The 20141-nt window shown below is 45.4% G+C and overlaps 1 protein-coding gene across 1 annotated transcript in view; it reads right to left on the minus strand.

The window, feature by feature from the left end:
- The window catches only part of mcf2a (MCF.2 cell line derived transforming sequence a), a 190478-nt gene that overhangs the window by 146417 nt on the left and 23920 nt on the right, over positions 1 to 20141 (minus strand). Inside the window, exon 2 of the mRNA XM_078211752.1 lies at positions 1270 to 1353. Coding sequence (XP_078067878.1) covers positions 1270 to 1353 — 84 coding nt within the window. The remainder of the gene's footprint in view (positions 1 to 1269; positions 1354 to 20141) is intronic.

Here is a 20141-nt window from a genome sequence, read left to right on the forward strand (position 1 = left end):
GCTCCATTTATAAAGTCAAGAACCCCATATACCTTTTAAAACATTTAAAAAAAAGATTTCTCAGTTTGTCCTGTGTTATGATCTCAATAAGGCCTGTGTGGTGGGCCTCTTGGAGTATGAGCTCCCTGATTGAGATAATTGTTTGCCCATTCAGGGAGTCTCACCCGCGTATGTATATTGAGGAGTGTCAGGTCTACTGACACTCTGGATTCTGACTTTGTACCTGAAGCACTCTTAGGAGTGGAATTGAGTCTGTAAATAAAGGGAATCTGATGAAGAGACACCAGCCTCTGAGGAGTTATTTCATCCTGCCTGCTTCAAAAATTTGTAAGGTGTCTCTGTTCTTGTACCCACTTTGTAATTGTGTTACAACAAAAACAGAAAGTGCTGGAAAATCTCAGCAAGTCTGACAGCATCTGTGGGGAGAGAATAGAGCCAACGTTTCGAGTCTAGATGACCCTTTGTCAGAGCTTGTGCCCCCTTGTAATTATGACATCATTGAATGAAAGTCTCACCAAATTTGCGAAAAGCACCCTCTTCACAAAGCTGGATGCTAACAGCAGTTATTGGTAGATGCCTCTGGACAGAGAATGCAGATTGTTAACTGCTTTTATCACCCCATTTGGTTATTATAGTTTTAACAGGTTACCATTTGTAATTGCTTCTGCACCTGAGCTATTCTAAAGAATGATATCTCAGACCTTGGAAGGCCTGGAAGAAGTAATATGCCATACAGACAACATTCTACAAAGGGTCATCTAGGCTCGAAACGTTAGCTCTATTCTCTCCCCACAGATGCTGTCAGACCTGCTGAGATTTTCCAGCATTTTCTGTTTTTATTTCAGATTCCAGCATCTGCAGTATTTTGCTTTTATCTTATTGTAATTGTATTATTTAGATTATATCGATATAGTTTGAAATGTGTTGCAAACAGTGCCAATTCTAAAGAATGGAAAAGTCAATCTCAAGACACAGCTTGCTTCACTATTTTCTGAAGAGGAGGCAAAGGAGAATGGTTTTGCTTTAGAAAACAATACGATGCAGTGAAACCCAATTTGAATGTGTAAACTGATAAAGCACATTAATCGCTGATTGCACTGACAGCCCAGATTCTCATCATGACTTATTAACAACTATTAACTTATTATTTATGAGTTACTGATCTCCCGCACTGCTGAGTATCACTGTTATAAATAATGGGGAACACATTGAGGGTATGGTATCAAATACATTTCAGGAGACAAGTCAAATAGAGTTAATGAAGCTCACCTGGAAGGAAAGCAAACTTTTTCTTCAGATCCTCACTAATGTGTTTTGCACAAATGGAGTTTAGGAATTCTGGTACAAGGTCATCTGTAAGGGAAAAGATATATGTACAAATATTAATTATGATATAACTGACTCCTTTAATTAGTGCAACATCAAAACGAATGTGATCACGTGAGTTCTGAAGACAGGTCATCAACCTGAAACATTAACTCACTTCAGAGATGCTGCAAGACCTGCTAAGCATTTCCAGCATTTTTCCGTTTTTATTTCCGCTTTCCAGCGTCCACAGTATTTGAATTCAAATCGCACCTTCAATGCAGTTAATTGTTCAAGGTGCCTTAGCGGAATATTACTAAACAAAATCTGACACTGGGACACATAGGGAGATATCAGAACAAGTGGCCAAAAGCTTTGTCAAAGTAATCGGTTTTAAGGCACAACTCAAAAGGAGTAAAGAGAGTTAGGCAATATTTAGAGAAGGAATTGCAGTGTCTAGCACTGACTCAACTTCTTCCCTCAATGAATCATGCTCAAGAATGTTGTCAATATGGCATATTACTCCCTCCATACCTTTCAAGGTCTGAGGTATCGTTCTTTAGAATAACTCAGGTGCAGAAGCAATTGGGAATGGTAATGTGTTAAAACCATAATAACCAAATGGGGTGATAAAAGCAGTTAACAATCTGCATTCTCTGTCCAAAGGCACCTACCAATAACTGCTATTAGCATCCAGTTTTGTGAAGAAGGTGCTTTTCGCAAATTTGGCGAGACTTTCATTCACTGATGTCATAATTTTAAGGGGCACAAGTTCAAGGTAAGGAGGGGGGGGAAGGTGCAGTGGAGATGTGCAGGGGATTTTACACAGAGGATGGTAGGGGCCTGGAAAGCACTGCCAAGTGAGGTTGTTGAGGCAGACACGTTAGCGACATTTAAGACTTATCTGGATAGATATATGAACAGACAGGGAATAGAGAGATACATGCGGTTGGTCTGATAGGACAATGTGATCAGTGCAGGCTTGGAGGGCTGAAGGGCCTGTTCCTGTGCTGTACTGTTCTTTGTTCTTTGTAAGATGGATATCACTTATTTAATTGAGCCAAGTCCACACAGATTCTAATTCAAGCATTAGACTTTGGTACTGCGACCATTCCAGAACATCATTTTGTCCCTATGGCAACTAGAGAGATGACCTCTTGTTGTAACTTATGTGCAATTTCTCTCTTGACTTTGTCTAAGATTGGGTGAGGGACCTTCCTTGCTATGAAGAGACATATAGGTTTAACATCTGCTTTTCTAAACCTGAAAATAGGGCTGGAAATTCATTTCTGAATACATTACTGGACCTTTCATCAGCAATTTCATAACCTTGTAAATCAGCCTCAACTATAAGCATGCCTTTCTGCTAAATTATGATGAAAAGGATGATCCCTGGTATGGAGGGATTGTCTTATGAGGAAAGGTTAAACAGGTTGAGACTCATCTCACTGGAAATTAGAGAATGGGAGGTGATCTCATTGAAACATGTAGGATTCTTAAGGGGTTTGACAGGGTAAATGCTGAGAGGATGTTTCCCCACATGGGAAAGTCTAGGCCACACTTGGAATACTGAGTACAGTTCTGGTCATCCTATTACAGAAAGGATATTATTAAACTAGAAAGAGTGCAGAAAAGATTTACTAGGATGCTACCGGGACTTAATGGTTTGAGTTATAAGGAGAGGCTGGATAGACTGGAATTTTTTTCTCTGGAGCGTAGAAGGCTGAGGAGTGATCATAGAATCATACAGTGCAGAAAGAGGCCATTCGGCCCATCGAGTCTGCACCAACCACAATCCCACCCAGGCCCTATCCACATATCCCTACATATTTACCCACTAACCCCTCTAACCTATGCATCCCGGGACACTAAGGGGCAATTTAGAATGGCCAATCAACCTAGCCCGCACATCTTTGGACTGTGGGAGGAAACCAGAGCACCTGGAGGAAACCCACGCAGACACAGGGAGAATGTGCACATAGACAGCGACCCAAGCCGGGAATCGAACCCAGGTCCCTGGAGCTGTGAAGCAGCAGTGCTAACCACTGTGCTACCGTGCCGCCCACAGAGATCTTATAAAGGTCTTATAAAGGTCTGCCGCCCACAGAGATCTTATAAAGGTCTATAAAATAAGGAGGGGCATAGATCAGCTCGATAGTCAATATCTTTTCCCAAAGATAGGGGAGTCTAAAACTAGGGGGCATAGGTTTAAGGTGAGAGTGGAGAGATACAAAAGTGTCCAGAGGGGCAATTTTTTCACACAGGGTGGTGAGTGTCTGGAACAAGCTACTAGAGGCAGTACTAGAAGCGGGTACAATTTTGTCTTTTAAAAAGCATTAGACAGTTACATGGGTAAGATGGGTATAGAGGGATATGGGCCAAATGCAGGCAATTGGGACTAGCTTAGTGGTTAAAATAAAAAGGACAGCATGGAAAAGTTTGGCCGAAGGGCCTGTTTCTATGCTGTGAACCTCTGTGACTCTATGACCATAGGGCATAAGTGAATTCATTCAATATGTCAGACTAAAAAGAGTGTAATTTATCAAACACCAACAAAATTGGAAAAAAGCACATCAACTTGAGATGTTCTCTGTGGTGGGAAAATCCTGCACAAGTGGAAAGATTACACAGCTGAGGGAGCAGAGTGCCACAACTGCGGAACCTTAGGACATTTTCAAAATGCCTGCAGAACCAAAGTTCACAGTAGCTCACAGGAAGAAAACTAAATAAAATCCAAGAATTGGAAGGGTTACAGAAAAAAGACAAATAATTTTCTTTGGCGAGGTTAACAAAACAGAAAATTATTACTGGAGCATTAAATGAGAGGTTGATGGTCACACTGAAATTAACAGACTTCTGATCAGCTCGCTGAATTTCTGACCATGCCCCCATTGTGACAGGCCCATTTACCTTCACCCATAGGGTTTCATTTAAGACTCCAACGACTGTACAATCATGTGCTAATTCATCTTGAAGGATCCCATAGTCACAATTCTCAGCAAGTCCATACAGGTCATTTGTAAAGGAATCCATGGATTAGGGTGGTTTCCACTTCTCATTAAATTTAGTTTGTTCAGTGATCAAATGTGTTTGAATATAATTCTCAATGTCCTGCTCTCAAGTCAGTCTTAATTTTTTTTTCTTGTTCTATCTCCAGGATTTGTGGGTTTTTCAGAACTGCAATCTTCTCTTGGAGTCGATCTGGGTCTTTATACTCTGTCTGCTGCCAACATGTCTCATCTTGGGGTTTCTTTAGAATTTGGCTGATACCCTAAGAATGCTAGCACAGATTCATTAAAAAAATCATTGTCGATTATTTTCCGATCTATGTCTCAGTAACTCAACATGAAATCATATTTCTGCTTCGCACCAGATCTCAGTTACTTAATCATGTGACATTGCATCATAGTTACATCAGCATGAAGTGCTCCTGAAGTTCACCCTTTACTCCACACACATAAGTAACAATGAACAGTTATCATTACAAGGCTTGGAATCAAAGTCATTACAGCACAGGGGTCCTGTCAAGTCTATACCTATGCCAAGGCTTTCTGTAGAGCAATCCAATCAGCTCCATTCCTCCATTCTATCCCTGTAGCCCTGCAAGTTTACTTCACTCAAGTGTCCATCTAAGTTCCTTTTGAAATCAACAATCATCTCTGCTTCTGTCACCTCCATAGGCAGCGAGTTCGAGCTCATTATCACTCGCTGTGAAAAGCTTCTTCCTCACATCCCCCTGTATCTTTAGCCTAAAACTTTAAGCATGCCCTTGTATCATCAGCCAAAGGAATCAATCTTTGTCTGCCTGATCCCAGCTGCCAGTACCTTGTGCACATCAATCAATTTCCCCCTCAGTCTCCCTTATTCCAAGCTGCACAAACCCAGCTGCTCCAGGCAAAACCTATAGCTTGTGTGGAAGTAATAGTTGTCATTCTATATATATATATGTCGATCAGTAATAATAGTTATCATTTTAACCCTTTGAACTTTATTATCTTGTGGAATTATTTAAGAAATATGTACAAGAGCATCCATTCCTTATCAGCATGGATCTCTCGTCCCTCTTCTCAATAGATATCCATCCATCAGACTGGATCAATCTCGAGCTCAGCCTGATTAGGAATGAGAATACTGTCTGAGTGAAATGTAGAATCAGTTTAGTGCAGGTTACACAGTTGTACAGGTGAAAGTGCTGTCGGAGGGAATGAACAAACGGAGTCTTCTGAGACCATGTAGAACTTTAACAAAAACGGTTTTATTCAACATGCACGAAGGAGAGCAGAACTCGTGGCTGGAATTATTCCAGTTTGCTTCCGAGCTACTCTGCTAATCATTGGTTCTTACATATTCTTATACTTCTTCATGTTACAAAGTGCTACATTTTGATTAGGTCATCAGATTGTTACTTTAAATTGGTTACAGTTCTGTTTTTGATCACATTATATGGATCCATTGTCCTGTGTGCTTTAGCTTTAATCATTTTCTGGACATCTATCTACCTGTTTATAATATCAAACCGTTGTGTTTGTCAAACTGATTCTCATGGTATGTTAATTGACCCATCTCTCTGCTATTTGATTAGTTTTCCAGAAGCACTATGACTCCTCAAGACTTCTTAGAGCCTTGAAAAGTGATATCAATGCTCTTATAATTGTGGTAACCTTGGAGCGATTCCACCTGGGTTGTGACTGTTTCAACACCGTCTGAGATGTAATTATTTTTATTCTTTCCTGTCTGCCTGTGGTGAGTGTGGATACTACAGTGCTGTCTGTTTAACCTTTTCCATACATTCCTCTCCTGCTGCAGCCCACACTCCTTGGGTTTTGCCCCACTACATTACCAAGGTTAGCTAATAGTTAATACAATGGCCAGCGATCAAGGTCATTCCCTCTAACAAACCCTTTCATTAGATTTGTTTAAGTGCGTGAATCCTTGTTTTTTTTGGTGCTATAATGCCCGCATACTGACTTAAAGGGATTAATTTGCACGCAGCCTGAGTGGGAACTCGCAAACCCAGGACTTCATTCCATCACCTTCCATCTCAAACTGCTCCACCCCCTCCTGCTATTGGCCACCCGACTCATCCATCCTCACCAGCAATTGGAAAAGCAACATATTCCTGATGACCTGATTGGATGATCCTTGATTTGATCAAACAGCCATTTATCTCCCACATCTCTAATATTTTTACACCAAAAAACCCCCAGATGTTGTTAAGGAATTTATTTTAAAATAACCCGGGATTATTTTGTTGGAGTTGCTTGTAACCGTTATGCTGGAAATTACACTTTAGTTCTTTGTGATTCCTATGCAGTGCTGGAGGGTTGCTTGGCCTCAATCCAACAAACTACTTCAGCTTAGACACAACTCCTCTGCAGCTGAGGCAGTGACCTCCAAACAGCACTCATCCCGTTGCTTCAGTTAAATTTAAACCTCAGCGACTGAGTTTGTTAATTTTTATTCTGTTCACTCACTGAGGTCAGGATCGTGTACAGTTTGTGATACAGAAATTATGATCATGCCTCCAGCTATTGCTCCATTGAAAAACAGCAGCTCCTAATTGCAGGAGTTATTTGTTTAGCTCAAGATCTGCTGAATGCATCCCCAAAGTTAAACAGCAGATAAAATATACACCCAGTGTATAAACAGCACCAGATAAAGGTCTCAATTTTAAAAATTCATTCACAGGATGTGGGAGTTACTGGAGGACAAGCAATTATTGCTGATCCTTAATTGTCATCAAGAAAGTGATGGTGAGCCATCTTCTTGAACTGCTATTGTCCTTGTGCTGTAGATGATGTCCTGGCTTGAGACAACTCACACCTCTTTATCCTATGATTATCCCTCTCTCCATTCACACTGTTTGTACCTGTAAAGACTTGATTATCTGTAAAGACTCGCATTCCAACAATCCTTCACATTCCAATCTGTAATTATCTTGCAACTGTGTCTTTGCCGATATATGCAGTTTGTGAACTAACCTCCACTCACCTGATGAAGGAGCAGCACTCCAAAAGCTCATGATTTCAAATAAACCTGTTGGACTTTAACCTGATGTTGTGAGGCTTCTTACTTGTGGTGTAGCTAACAGTTATCATTCTATACACTCAGCGTTGCTGGAGTTCCAGGTTCTTGACCCAGAGACTGTGAAAGAATGGAAAAGTATTTACAAATCAGGATCTTGTGTGATTTGGAGGGGAACCTGCAAGTGGTGGTGTTCCCATGTGGCTGCTGCCTTTATTCTTCTTGGTGGTAGAGGTTGTGGGTTTGGAAGGTGCTGTTGAACGAGCTTTGGAGAGTTGCTGCAGTGCACTCTGTAGATGCTATACACTGCTGCCACTGTGTGTCGGTGGTGGAGTGAATGAAAATTTAAGGTGGCGGACAGGGTTCCAGTCAAGATTTGTCCTGGGATTTGTTGAACATTTTGAATGTTGCTGGAGCCACGTTCATCAAGGCAAGTGGAGAGTATTCCACCACATATCTGATTGAAGTTTTGAAGTCAGGAGTTGAGTTACTCAGCAGAATTTCCAGCCTCTGAACTGCACTGATTTATATTTATGCGGTTGGTCCAGTTATGTTTCTGGTCAATCATGTTGATAGTGTGAGATTCAGTGATCGTGAAGCCAATGAATGTGAAAGGGAGATGGTTAGATTCTCTCTTGTTGGTCATTGGCTGGCAGGAATGTTATTTGGCAACCATTAGCCCAAGCCAGGTCTTGTCGCATGCGAGCACAGACTGCTTCACATCTGAGAAGTCGGGAATGGTGCTGAACATTGTGCAATCGTCAGCGAGCATCCCTAATCCTGACCTTATGATGGAGAAAAGGTCATTGATGAAGCAGTTGAAGATGTTTGAGTCTAGGAAACTACCCTGAGGAAGTCTTGGAGCTGAGATGACAGATCTCCAACCACCACAATCATCTTCCTTTGTGCCAGGTATGACTCCAACCAGCAGAGGGTTTTCCCCCTGATTCCCATTGATTTCAACTTTTCTAGGACTCCTTGAAGCCACACCAGGAGAAATGCTGTCTTGCTGTCAGGGGCAGTAATTATCATCTCCATTTAAGACCAGCTCTTTCATGTTTAACTAAGGCTGTAATGAGGTCAGGAGTTGCATGGCCCTAGTGGAACCCAAACTGAGCATCAGTGGTTGTCTTATTCCTGAGTTAAGTGCCTTTTTTTGCAACATTGTTGATGACCCCTTCCATCACTTTGCTGATGATTGAGAGTAGACTGATGAGCGGTAATTGGCTGGGTTGGATTTGCCCTGTCTCTTGTAGACAGGACATGCCTGGACAGTATTTCACATTTCCGGGTAGATGCCAGTGTTGTAGTTGTGCAGGAACAGCTTAGCTAGGGGAGCAGCAAGTTCTGGAGCACAAATCTTCAGTACTGTTGTCGGAATATTGTCAGGGCCCATTGCCTTTGCTGCATCCAGTGCCTTCAGCTGGTTTTTGATATCACGTGGAGTGAACCAAACTGACTGGAGGTTGACATCTGTGATACCAGGGACATAGTAAGAAGTCTCACAACACCAGGTTAAAGTCCAACAGGAACCTGTTGGACTTTAACCTGGTGTTAGAACCATAGAAAATTACAGCTCAGAAACAGGCCTTTTGGCCCTTCTTGTCTGTGCCGAACCATTTTTTGCCTAGTCCCACTGACCTGCACTTGGACCATATCCCTCCACACCCCTCTCATCCATGAACCCGTCCAAGTTTTTCTTAAATGTTAAAAGTGACCCCGCATTTACCACTTTATCCGACAGCTCATTCCACACTCCCACCACTCTCTGCGTGAAGAAGCCCCCCCTAATATTCCCTTTAAACTTTTCTCCTTTCACCCTTAACCCATGCCCTCTGGTTTTTTTCTCCCCTAGCCTCAGCGGAAAAAGCCTGCTTGCATTCACTCTATCTATACCCATCAAAATCTTATACACCTCTATCAAATCTCCCCTCAATCTTCTACGCTCCAGGGAATAAAGTCCCAACCTATTCAATCTCTCTCTGTAACTCAGCTTCTCAAGTCCCGGCAACATCCTTGTGAACCTTCTCTGCACTCTTTCACTGTTATTTACATCCTTCCTGTAACTAGGTGACCAAAACTGTACACAATACTCCAAATTCGGCCTCACCAATGCCTTATATAACCCTACCATAACACTCCAACTTTTATACTCGATACTCCGATTTATAAAGGCCAATGTACCAAAGGCACTCTTTACGACCCTATCCACCTGTGACGTCACTTTTAGGGAATTCTGTACCTGTATTCCCTGTGTTGTAAGACTTCTTACTGTGTTCACCCCAGTCCAACGCCGGCATCTCCACATCATGAATACCAGGGACCCCCAGAGGAGGCCTAGATATATCATCCACTCGGCACTTCTGGCTGAAGATTGCTGCAAATGCTTCAGTCTTATCTTTTACACTGGTGTGCTGGGCTCCTCCATCATTGAGGATGGGGATATTTGTGGAGCCTCCTCCTCCAGTGAGTTGTTTAATTGTTCACCACTATTCACAACTGCATGTTGCAGGAATGCAGAGTTTAGATTTGACCCATTGGTTGTGGTGTCGCTCAGTTTTGTGCAATCATTCAGGATACATATATCCTGTGTTGTGGCATCACCATGTGAGTACTGACTTTTGATGTAAACTTGGTGCTGCTCCTGGCATGCCCTCCTCCACTCTTCTTTGCCCCATGCTCGGTTGCCTATCTGGGTGGTAATGGTAGAGTGGGGGATAAGCCGGGCCGTGAGGTTACAGATCGGGGTTGAGTACAATTCTGCTGCCGCTGATGGCCCACCGCATCTCATAGATGCCAAATTTTGAGATGCTAGATCTATTTGAAGTCTATCCCATTTAGCACAGTGGTGATGCCATACAACACAATGGAGGGTATCCTCAATGTGAAGACAGGACTTTGTCTTCACAAGGATGCTGTAGTGGTCACTTCTACCGATACTGTCACAGACAGATGTATCTGTGGCAGGTAGATTTTTAAGCACGAGGTCAGGTAGATTTTTCTTTTCATTGGTTTCTTCACCACCTGTTGCAGAGCCGGTCTCACAGCCACGTCCATCAGGATTGAGTAACAATATATTTACATCAAACATAGAAAGAAACATGACTGTTCAATAAAAAATATAATTCACACAAGTCCATTCTTATTGCAACAGCCATATTCTTCTTCAGAAATGAAGGATGATATTAGATTCTCAGGGGAGTCATATAAAGTTGCTGGGAAAAGTAGCAAGCCTGAGGATTGGATCCAATTCAGAATTCAGCAAAGGAGGACAAAGAGATTGATTAAGAAGGGAAAAAACAGAGTAGGAGTAAGCTTGCAAGGAACATAAAAGCGACTGTAGAAGCTTCTAAAAAGAAAAAGATTAGTGAAGACAAATGCAGGTCCCTTACAGTCTGAAATGGGAGAATTAATAATGGAGAACAAGGAAATGGCAGCACAATTAAAAATCTACTTTAGTTCTGTCTTCACAGAAGAAGACATCAAATAACTTCCCAGTAGGTCTAGGAAGCAAATGTCCAATGAGAAGGAGGAATTGAAGTAAAAGAAAAAGCTGGAGTGATTAATGGGACTGAAAGCTGATAAATCCCCAGGACCTGATAATCTACATCCCAGGCTACTGAAGGAGCTGGCCATTGAAATAGTGGAGCGTTGGTTGTCACCTTCCAGAAATTTGTAGATTTTGGAACAGTCCCGACAAATTAGAGAACAGTAAATATAACCCCACTATTTAAAAGGAGGGAGGGAGAAAACGGAATTACAAATGGATTAGCCTCACCTCAGTAGTAGGGAAAATGCCCGAGTCGAAAATAAAGGATGCGATAATAGGACACAGAAAATATCAATGAGATTGGACAAAGTCAACATGGACTTACGAAAGGGAAATCTTGTTTGACAAACATACTGGAATTTTGTGAGGATGTAGCTAGTAGAGCAGATAAGGGAGTTGGACAATCTTTTGATAAAGTCCAACATAAGAGGTTAGTATGCAAAATTAAATTGCATGGGATTGCGGGTAATATACTGGCATGGTTTGAGAATTGGTTAGCAGACAGGATCAATGTGCACCTTTCAAGTGGAAGGTAGTGACTAGTGGGGTGACCACAGGGATCACTGTTTTACAAATTTGTTTATGGGATGTGGGCGTCACTGGCTGGGTCAGTATTTATTGTCCATCCCTGAGGGCACTTAAGAGTCGACCACATTGTTATGGATCTGGAGTCACATGCATAGCAGACTGGGTTAAGGACAACAGATTTCCTTCCCTAAAGGACATTAGTGAAGCAGATTGTTGTTTATATTGCAATCGACAATGGTTTCATGGTCATCATTAGATTCATTTCTCCTTATCTCAGTCCTAAATAACCTATCCCATATCCCGAGACCATGAACCCTTATTCTAGAACTGTTGAGTTGATCTTTCTCTACACCCTAGCTATGACTGTAACACTATATTCTGCACACGCTCCTTTCCTTCTCCCCTATGTACTCTATGAACGGTATGTTTTGTCTATATAGCATGCAAGAAACAATACTTTTCACTGTATACTAATACATGAGACAATAATAAATCAAATCAAAAAATTGAATACATTTCAATTAGATCCCCTAACTGCAGCAAGCAGTTAGGAAGGCAAATTGTATGTTTGCTTTCATTCCAAGAAGATTTGAGTGCAGAAGCAAGGGTGTCATAGTGCAACTGTACAGTGTGCAGACCTGGTCTCCTTACCAAAGAAAAGATATACTTGCCATAGAGGGAGTGGAGCACTGATTCCTGAGATAGCAGGATTGTCATATAAGGAGAGATTGGGTCGACTAGGTCCCTATTCACTGGAGGTTAGAAGAATGAGATGGGATCTCATTGTAATGTATAAATTTTTGACAGGGCTGTACAGACCTAATATGGGGTAGACCATTTAGGATTGAGATGGGGAGAAATGTCTTCACCCAGAGCATGGTGCATCTGTGGAATTCTCTACCACAGAAGGCTGTGAAGGCCAAGTCGCTGAACTTATTTATAAAAGAAAGATTTCTAGACACTAAAGATATCATGGGATATGGGGAGAGAACGGCAGTATGGTGTTGAGATACAGGTTCTGCCATCATCGAAGATGGCTCTATGGGCTGAATGATCTACTGTCCTATTTCCTATGTTTCTAGTCATTTCCTCCTTCTTATATCACTGAAAAGACCCTCCTCTCCTGCCTCTTCGCTGTCATAATATTTGTCATAATAAAGTGCCACACTCGCTGATTTTCCCTCTTGTCTGCAGTACTCACAGTATAATTTACATCATTCAGTTCTTTTTGATTTGGTCAGGTCCAACGAACCTCACTATTAATGGTTTAGCAGAAACGGATAACTATATGAACACCTTGTCCCCAGCGACAACATTCTGAGTTTTGATATTTTTATCTGCTCTTATCTTTGGCGCCTCACACACTGGTTAATCTTTCCTGGAAATTTGATACATAAGTCGAAAGTATAGTCTCTTGAGATTTGGTTTATGAATTTTCCTTGGATTAATTTGAATGGTCCTCTGACTTCATGCCCAGATATCACTGAATCCGGTTGATTCATCAGGGGATCCCTAATGGCAAAGAGTTTAAAAAATTGAATTATTTGTCATTAGGGCATTTTAAAAAAGTATTTCTGGAGGTTTGATTCAGTTGAGTTTAGTGGGAGGCCACTTCAGAGGACCTTTAAGAATCAACCACATTGCGAGGGGTCTGGAGTCACATGTAGGCCACGCCAGATAAGGACAACATGTTTCCTCCCTCTGGATGACAAAGGATCATCTTGACTCGAAATGTTGGCTCTATTCTCTCTCCACAGATGCTGTCAGACCTGCTGAGACTTTCCAGCATTTTCTGTTTTTGTTTCAGATTCTGTCATCTGCAGTATTTTATTCTTATTTCATAGAATCCCTACAGTACAGAAGGAGGCCATTCGGTCCATTGAGTCTGCACTGACTCTGACAGAGCATCCCAACCAGGTCCTATCCCCAAAACCGCACGTATTTACCCCACCAATCCACACACCTTGAGATACTAAAGGGCAATTTAGCATAGCCAATCCACCTAACCTGCACATCTATTGACTGTGGGAGGAAACTGGAGCACCTGGAGGAAAACCCACACAGACACGGGGAGAATGTTTCCTCCCTGATGGGCTTTAATGAACCAGCTAGGCCTTTATGACAATTTGGCCATTTCATGATTATCATTAATGAGACGCATTTTTAATTCCAGATTTATTAAATAATTGTGTTTTAATTCCGCCAGCTGCCATGCTGGGATTTGAACACATATCTTAGGGCATTGTTCCAGGCCTCTGGATTACTAACCCGGTACTATCACCCCTACTCTGCCATTCCATTTTGTTAATGATCTTACACAAATACAATGAATCATTTCAGTAAAGCTCGTTTCATTCTATCCCAAAGATCTAAATTCACCAGCCATTTAAGCCGTCCAAAGATGTGCGGGTTAGGTGGATTGGCCATGATAAATTTGCCCCTTAGTGTCAGGGGGACCAGCTGGGGTAAATGTATGGGGTTACGGGGATAGGGCCTGGGTGGGATTGTGGTCAGTGCAGACTCGATGGGCCGAATGGCCCCCTTCTGCACTGTAGGATTCTATGATTGAATGATTCTATTCTATGGTTCTATAGTTCATATGTCAGCTCAAGCAGCACACTTCACATTCTGAGTTTCACACGCCACAATTATAGCCGAAAGCAAGAAAGGACTTGCATTTATGTATGGCTTCAGGACCTCCCAACTACGGTTAATGAAGTCAGTGCAGTAATTGTTGCTTTGCCATCTTTTTCTGTAATGATACTTAGCTGCAACAAGACATTCTCAATGTTGTTAAATCAAAACTTTTATTCAGAACCTGCTGCAGAACCTAAATATTATAAAATCATCGAATAGTTAAAGCACAGAAGGAGGACATTTGGCCTGCTATGTCTGTGCTGCCTCTCTATCGCTACAACACCTCCAATCCCACAACCTTTCAGAATCGCTGCACTCCTACAACCTTGGCCTCTTGCATATCCTGGATTTCAATTGCTCCCCCATTGGTGATTGTGCCTTCAGCTGTCTGGGCCCCAAGCTCCAGAATCTCCTCCCTAAACATATGAATTAGGAGGATTAGGCTATTCGACCCCTCAAGCCTGCTCTGCCATTAAGATCTTGGTCTATCTGATTGTGGCTTCAGTGCCACTTTCCTGCCTCTACTTTTCTCTCCCCACGTAAAAACACTCATTAAAACCTACCTCGTTGATCCAACTGAACCTATTCTAATGTTTCCTTTCCTGGCTTGGTGTCAAAGTGTGTTTAGTAATGCTTTTGTGAAGTACCCTCGGACATTTTACCATTTAGAAGGTGCTGTATATGTAAATTGTTGGTTTGTATGGACTGTGCCACAGTTGAGTCCGCTATCCTCTCACCCTGTGCCCATGCACATGCTGATTGTTCAACAACAACAACTTGTCTTTATATAGTGCATTTAATGTACTGACACACTCCAAGGTGTATCATGCCACAAAGTATTACACTGAGCAGCATAAGGAGATATTAGGTCAGACGACCAAAAGCTTGCTGAAAGAGGTTGGTTTTAAGGAGTGTTGTAAAGGGGGGAATGAGGTAGAGAGGCGGAGAGGTTTAGTGAAGGAATTCCTGAGCTTGGGGCTTTGGGATCCAGCAGGATAGCAATAAAGATGACAAAGCTCCTGCCCATTTTGCTAGGCTGGTGGCACCCTAACCGTGATCTCATATGCTACCAGCTGACTTAGCAGAGTGGCAAACCTCAGCATCCATCTCCCTTACTCCATACGATTCAGTACTAACCAGGTCCTGCATTGCTGTCATGATCTGCAATGTATTCCTGTTGGGACCTGGAATTCACTGCCTGAAGGTGGGGTGGAAGCAGGAAAGATTTGCAGGGCTGTTGGGAAAGAGCAGGGAAGGGTGATGAATTGGATAGCTCTTTCAAATAGTTGTCACAGACACAATGGGCCGAACGGCCTCCTTCTCAGCAGTTAGGTTCTGTTTAAATGATAGCCCCACTGAGTAAAAAGGAGAAATTGTTGTTTTGTTATCATTTACCATATTTTTCAACGTGAGGCTAGTGGGTCTCGTGTGGCGATGCTCAGGGATAAATTAGAGATTATGTTTAATTATGAGGAGTATTCTCACAGGCACTCAGAACACAGTAAACTAACGGCAAACAGAATATCATTTAATTGATCTATCCCTTTAAGACTGCAGGCTTGATTGATTTTGATTTGATTTGATTTATTATTGTCACATGTATTAACATACAGTGAAAAGTATTGTTTCTTGCACGCTTTGCAGACAAAGCATACCGTTCATAGAGAAAGAAAGGAGAGGGTGCAGAATGTAGTGTTACAGTCATAACTAGGGTGTAGAGAAAGTTCAATTTAATGCAAGGTAGGTCCATTCAAAAGTCTGACAGCAGCAGGGAAGAAGCTGTTCTTGAGTTGGTTGGTACGTGACCTCAGACTTTTGTATCTTTTTCCTGACAGAAGGTGGAAGAGAGAATGTCCGGGGTGCGTGGGGTCCTTAATTATGCTGGCTGCTTTGCCGAGGCAGCGGGAAGTGTAGACAGAGTCAATGGATGGGACAAGATCAGACACTGATTGGCTTTTTTGCTCTTCACTACACTGCACTTCACTGGCTGTGACGAGCTTTGGGATTCCCTGTGGTCATGAAAGGTGCTATAAGCAAGGCTTGCTTTTTTTCCTCTTTTTATATTTTCTTTTTAAAGCGCAGCATGTACTTGCATAACCCAAGTGTGCCTAACGGGTCCAAAATCTTTTATGTATGCAAATTGTGCAAAAGTTGGAGATGTAAAAAATTAAGCTCAGTTTCTTCAGTAATAGAAATCTTTGAAAATAGAAATTTCTAAGGACACTGAGGAGTGTTTACTTGCTGTTACAATTTTCAGCACATACATCTTTGGTTGAGCGTAAAGCCCCAAAAATTAGTGCATTCTCTGTGAAAGTTAACAAAGAACAATAACTTTTTATTCATTCTCAGGATGGAATCATAGAAACTAGTAGCAGCAGGAGGCCATTCGGCCCTTCAAGTCTGCTCCGCCATTCATTTTGATCAAGGCTGATCATCAAACTCAATAGCCTGATCCCATAGTCCCCCTTGTCCTTTGATCCACTTCACCCCAACAGATGTATCTAACTGCTTCTTGAAAACATACAGGGTGGGATTTTCCGGCCTTGAGACGAGCGCGGCCGGAAAATCCAATCCAAGGTCAATGGACCTTTACATAGTCTGTGTCCACCCGCTACGATTCCCATGGTGGGCAGGATGGGAAAACTTTGCCTACAATGTTTTGGCCTTAACTGCGTTCTGTGGTGGAGAATTCCGCAGGCTGACCACTCTCTGGGTGAAGAAATTTCTCTTCATCTCTGTTCTAAATGGTCTACCCTGTATCCTCAGACTGTGACCCCTGGTTCCGGACACAGTCCAAAGATGTGCAGGTTAGGTTGGTTGGCCATGCTAAAATTGCCCCTTAGGGCCCGATTTTACCAAAATTTCACGCCCGGTGTGGTAAGGTTGGGCGTCGGGCTTAAAACGCGGTCCAGACCCAACCCAAGGCCAATCGCGCCTTTACCAACGGCCGATCCGGGCGCCGATCCGGCGCGTGCCCGGATCGGCCAGCGGGCCGATTTAAATGCATTTGCATGCATTTAAATCGGCCTAATGAAGTCCGCGCCCAACTTTACCGAAGTTTCCCACTTTACCATCCTCCGCCCGCGCAATTACCGACCTGCGAAATAAAAGTTGGGAGCAGGCGCCTCCACAGCGAGGGTGTGAGAGGAGGTAGGCGCGTTGCGATCGGAGGCTCCATGGTACTTACGTGCGTTGGAAGTTCCGGCCATTCCGCTGTCCCGGGTGGGTGGCGTCTCAGGGGCTGTGTGGGGGGGGGGGGGGCTGCTGCTCTGCACAACACTGAGCCCTGCAGTGCAGCTGGGTCCCAGCACCACAGCTCACTGCAGGCTGAAGATGTGCACAGAGTGCACGTAGCACTGCAGCAGCCTGCCAAAGCAACCAGGGACTGTGGCTGCGTGCAGCCTGGGGCTGGGGGGAATTGGGGGTAATGGGGGGGCTGTGACTGTGTGCAGCCTGGGGCTGGGGGCAAGCTAGGGGCAAGCAGCATTGCATGACTCCAACATCTGCTCCTCCCCGCCCCCCCCAATCCACCTCCCCTCCCCCCCTCCCCTTACCCCCACCCTTCTTTCAGAGTGGCGAGATGGCGTTTGGAATGCAACCAATCGATGTGGCTGTACTATCGGTTGCTGCTGGAGCCGAGGAGGAGGAACTGGAGGAAGAACTGTGGGCCCAGGCGGCCCGGGCTGGACCACCTACAGGGCTGGAGGGAGACGACCATCAGAGGCAGGAGGTGGCCGACATTCTCCCAGGGCGGGGGCTTCACAGAAGGAGGGAGCAGAGACCCCGGCACTTCCGTGCACGAGTCTCCTTCGAGGAGATGTCGGACACCGTATGCTGCCGACGTCTCATACTCCGAAAGGAGACCGTGCGACACCTATGTGACCTGCTGCAGGACCTGGCGCCGAGGGGCAGGGGGGGGGCACCCACTCTCAGTGGCTGTCGGATTGACGGTAGCCCTGAACCTTTATGCCGCCGGCTCTTTCCAGAGCCCGAGCGGAGATGTCTGTGGCATCTTCCAGTCTGCAGTCCACACGTGTGTCAAGCAGGTCACCGAGGCCCTGTATGCCCGAACTGGGCAGTTTATCAAATTCGACTTGGACCAGGCCCATCAGGAAGCCCGGGCTGCGGGGTTCGTGGCAATTGCGGGGATGCCAAACGTGCAGGGGCTGGTCAACTGCACCCATGTCGCCCTCAGGGCCCCCCTACAGGATCCACGACGATTCGTCAATAGGAAGGGGTTCCACTCCCTGAATGTGCAAATCGGCTATGACCACAACATGACCATCATGCATGTCTGTGCCAGACATCCAGGTAGTGTGCATGATAGCTACATTGTAAGGATGTCCAACATCCCTCAGGTATTTGAGGAGGAGCCCAGGCTGCGGGGGTGGCCACTGGGTGATAAGGGTTACCCGCTCCGCACATGGCTGATGACGCCTGTGCGGAGGCCTGTGACGGAGGCGGAGACCCGCTATAATGAGGCCCATGTAGCCACCCGCGCGACAGTGGAGAGGTGCATTGGGCTCCTAAAGATGCGGTTCCGGTGCCTGGACCGATCCGGAGGGGCCCTCCAGTACAGCCCCCTGGTCACCTCGCGCATAGTGGTGGTGTGCTGTGCCTTGCACAATCTGGCTCAGCAGCGAAGTGACCTCCTGGAGGAGGAAGAGGAGGTGGAGGAAGAGGAGACGGAGGAAGAGGAGGCTGAGGGCGCCATGGAACACCTGCCAGGTGGTGCAGGGCTGGCAGCGCAGCGGAGGCGTGCGAGGGCGGCGAGACAGGCTCTGATCACCATGCGGTTCAGTGGCTAGGGTCTGGTGATAATGGGATCCATTCCCCCCCACCCCCAACACCGGAATGTACCTTCCAGTTATCCCGCGCATTGTCACACTGGAGTGGTAGGCCTGGGTACTCCGCACTTGCGATATATCTGCCAGGCAGGAGGGTGATGACAACACGCTACGCACTATTCGGATGATGCCCTGGTGCCCTGAGATCGCCATGCACGGTGGCACCTGGGCGCACGCCGGTCTAGTGCGTAAGGTATCTGAAACCCCCAGGGCCCCGGGGCGGGTGGGTGGGGAGATGGGAGGTCATCGCCCGTGGGGTATGAGAGACCAATGGCTTCCTTTTCTCAGTGACACCACATTGCGGGCCCACCCCAACTAATATCACCATGAGGCATCCATCGGGTGACCGTCAATGGGGCAGGAATGCGATTCGAGACAACCTATTCGCAGGTGGTTGCCGAGGGAATACATTTAATTCCAGTAAAGGTAAGCTGGTGAAACACGGAAACCTGTGAAAAGAGAACACTGCGGTGTTTCCAGTCCTTTCCAACTAGTGCAGCCCTTCTCCCGTGCCATCCCAGTGCAACTACGACCTCCGAACCTTACGCTGGCTCGTACTACGCCTCAGTGACTCCCCAGAATGTATGGTGGAGGGGGAGGGGACCAGCTGCCGACCACGCCCCGTGGCCTGTGATGCGCATGGCGGCCGTCCTCTCGAGGCCATGGACCCTGAGGGCCCTGACCGGCTTCCAGGTGTCTGGGGTGTTACCATGGAACCCTCTTCATCCCGCTGCCCCTGAGATGCCCCAGTGTCGGGAAGGGGGGGGGGGGGGGGGAGGGAGTCGGAGGGTGTTGCCGTTGCCACGGTCTCCTGGCTGGAATGCCCCGGCGTGGGCTCGCGCCCTTCCTCCTCCCTGGGTGCCCCTTTTGTGCCCTGGGTCACTCCATGGGACACCGATGCCTCTGCTGTGAGCTGCAGAAGCCCTGGCACCACCTGGCACTGCCAGTCCTGTGGAACCACCTGCGTCCAACCATGGTGGCAGGCCCCTCTCGGCAGGGCACACCCCCGATCTACCTCGATCGCTGGTCTCCCTCCACCATTCTTCCGACCTGCAGTCCTTCGACAGCCTCCTGCACCTTCCTGGCCTTGCTCTGCCTTTCTCTGGTGGGGGGGAGGGCGACGGAGCAGGTGGGTGACATGTCAGCCCCTGGGGGGAGGGGGGGATGGAGCAGGCAGTCTTTGGCCGATCCCTCCTCCCCACCGGAGGAGGGATTCCCCCCCCCCCACCCAGGGACTGACACGTCACCCA

Source organism: Mustelus asterias, chromosome 4 (genome assembly GCF_964213995.1).
Source record: "Mustelus asterias chromosome 4, sMusAst1.hap1.1, whole genome shotgun sequence".
In the NCBI taxonomy this organism is placed as follows: Eukaryota; Metazoa; Chordata; class Chondrichthyes; order Carcharhiniformes; family Triakidae; genus Mustelus; species Mustelus asterias.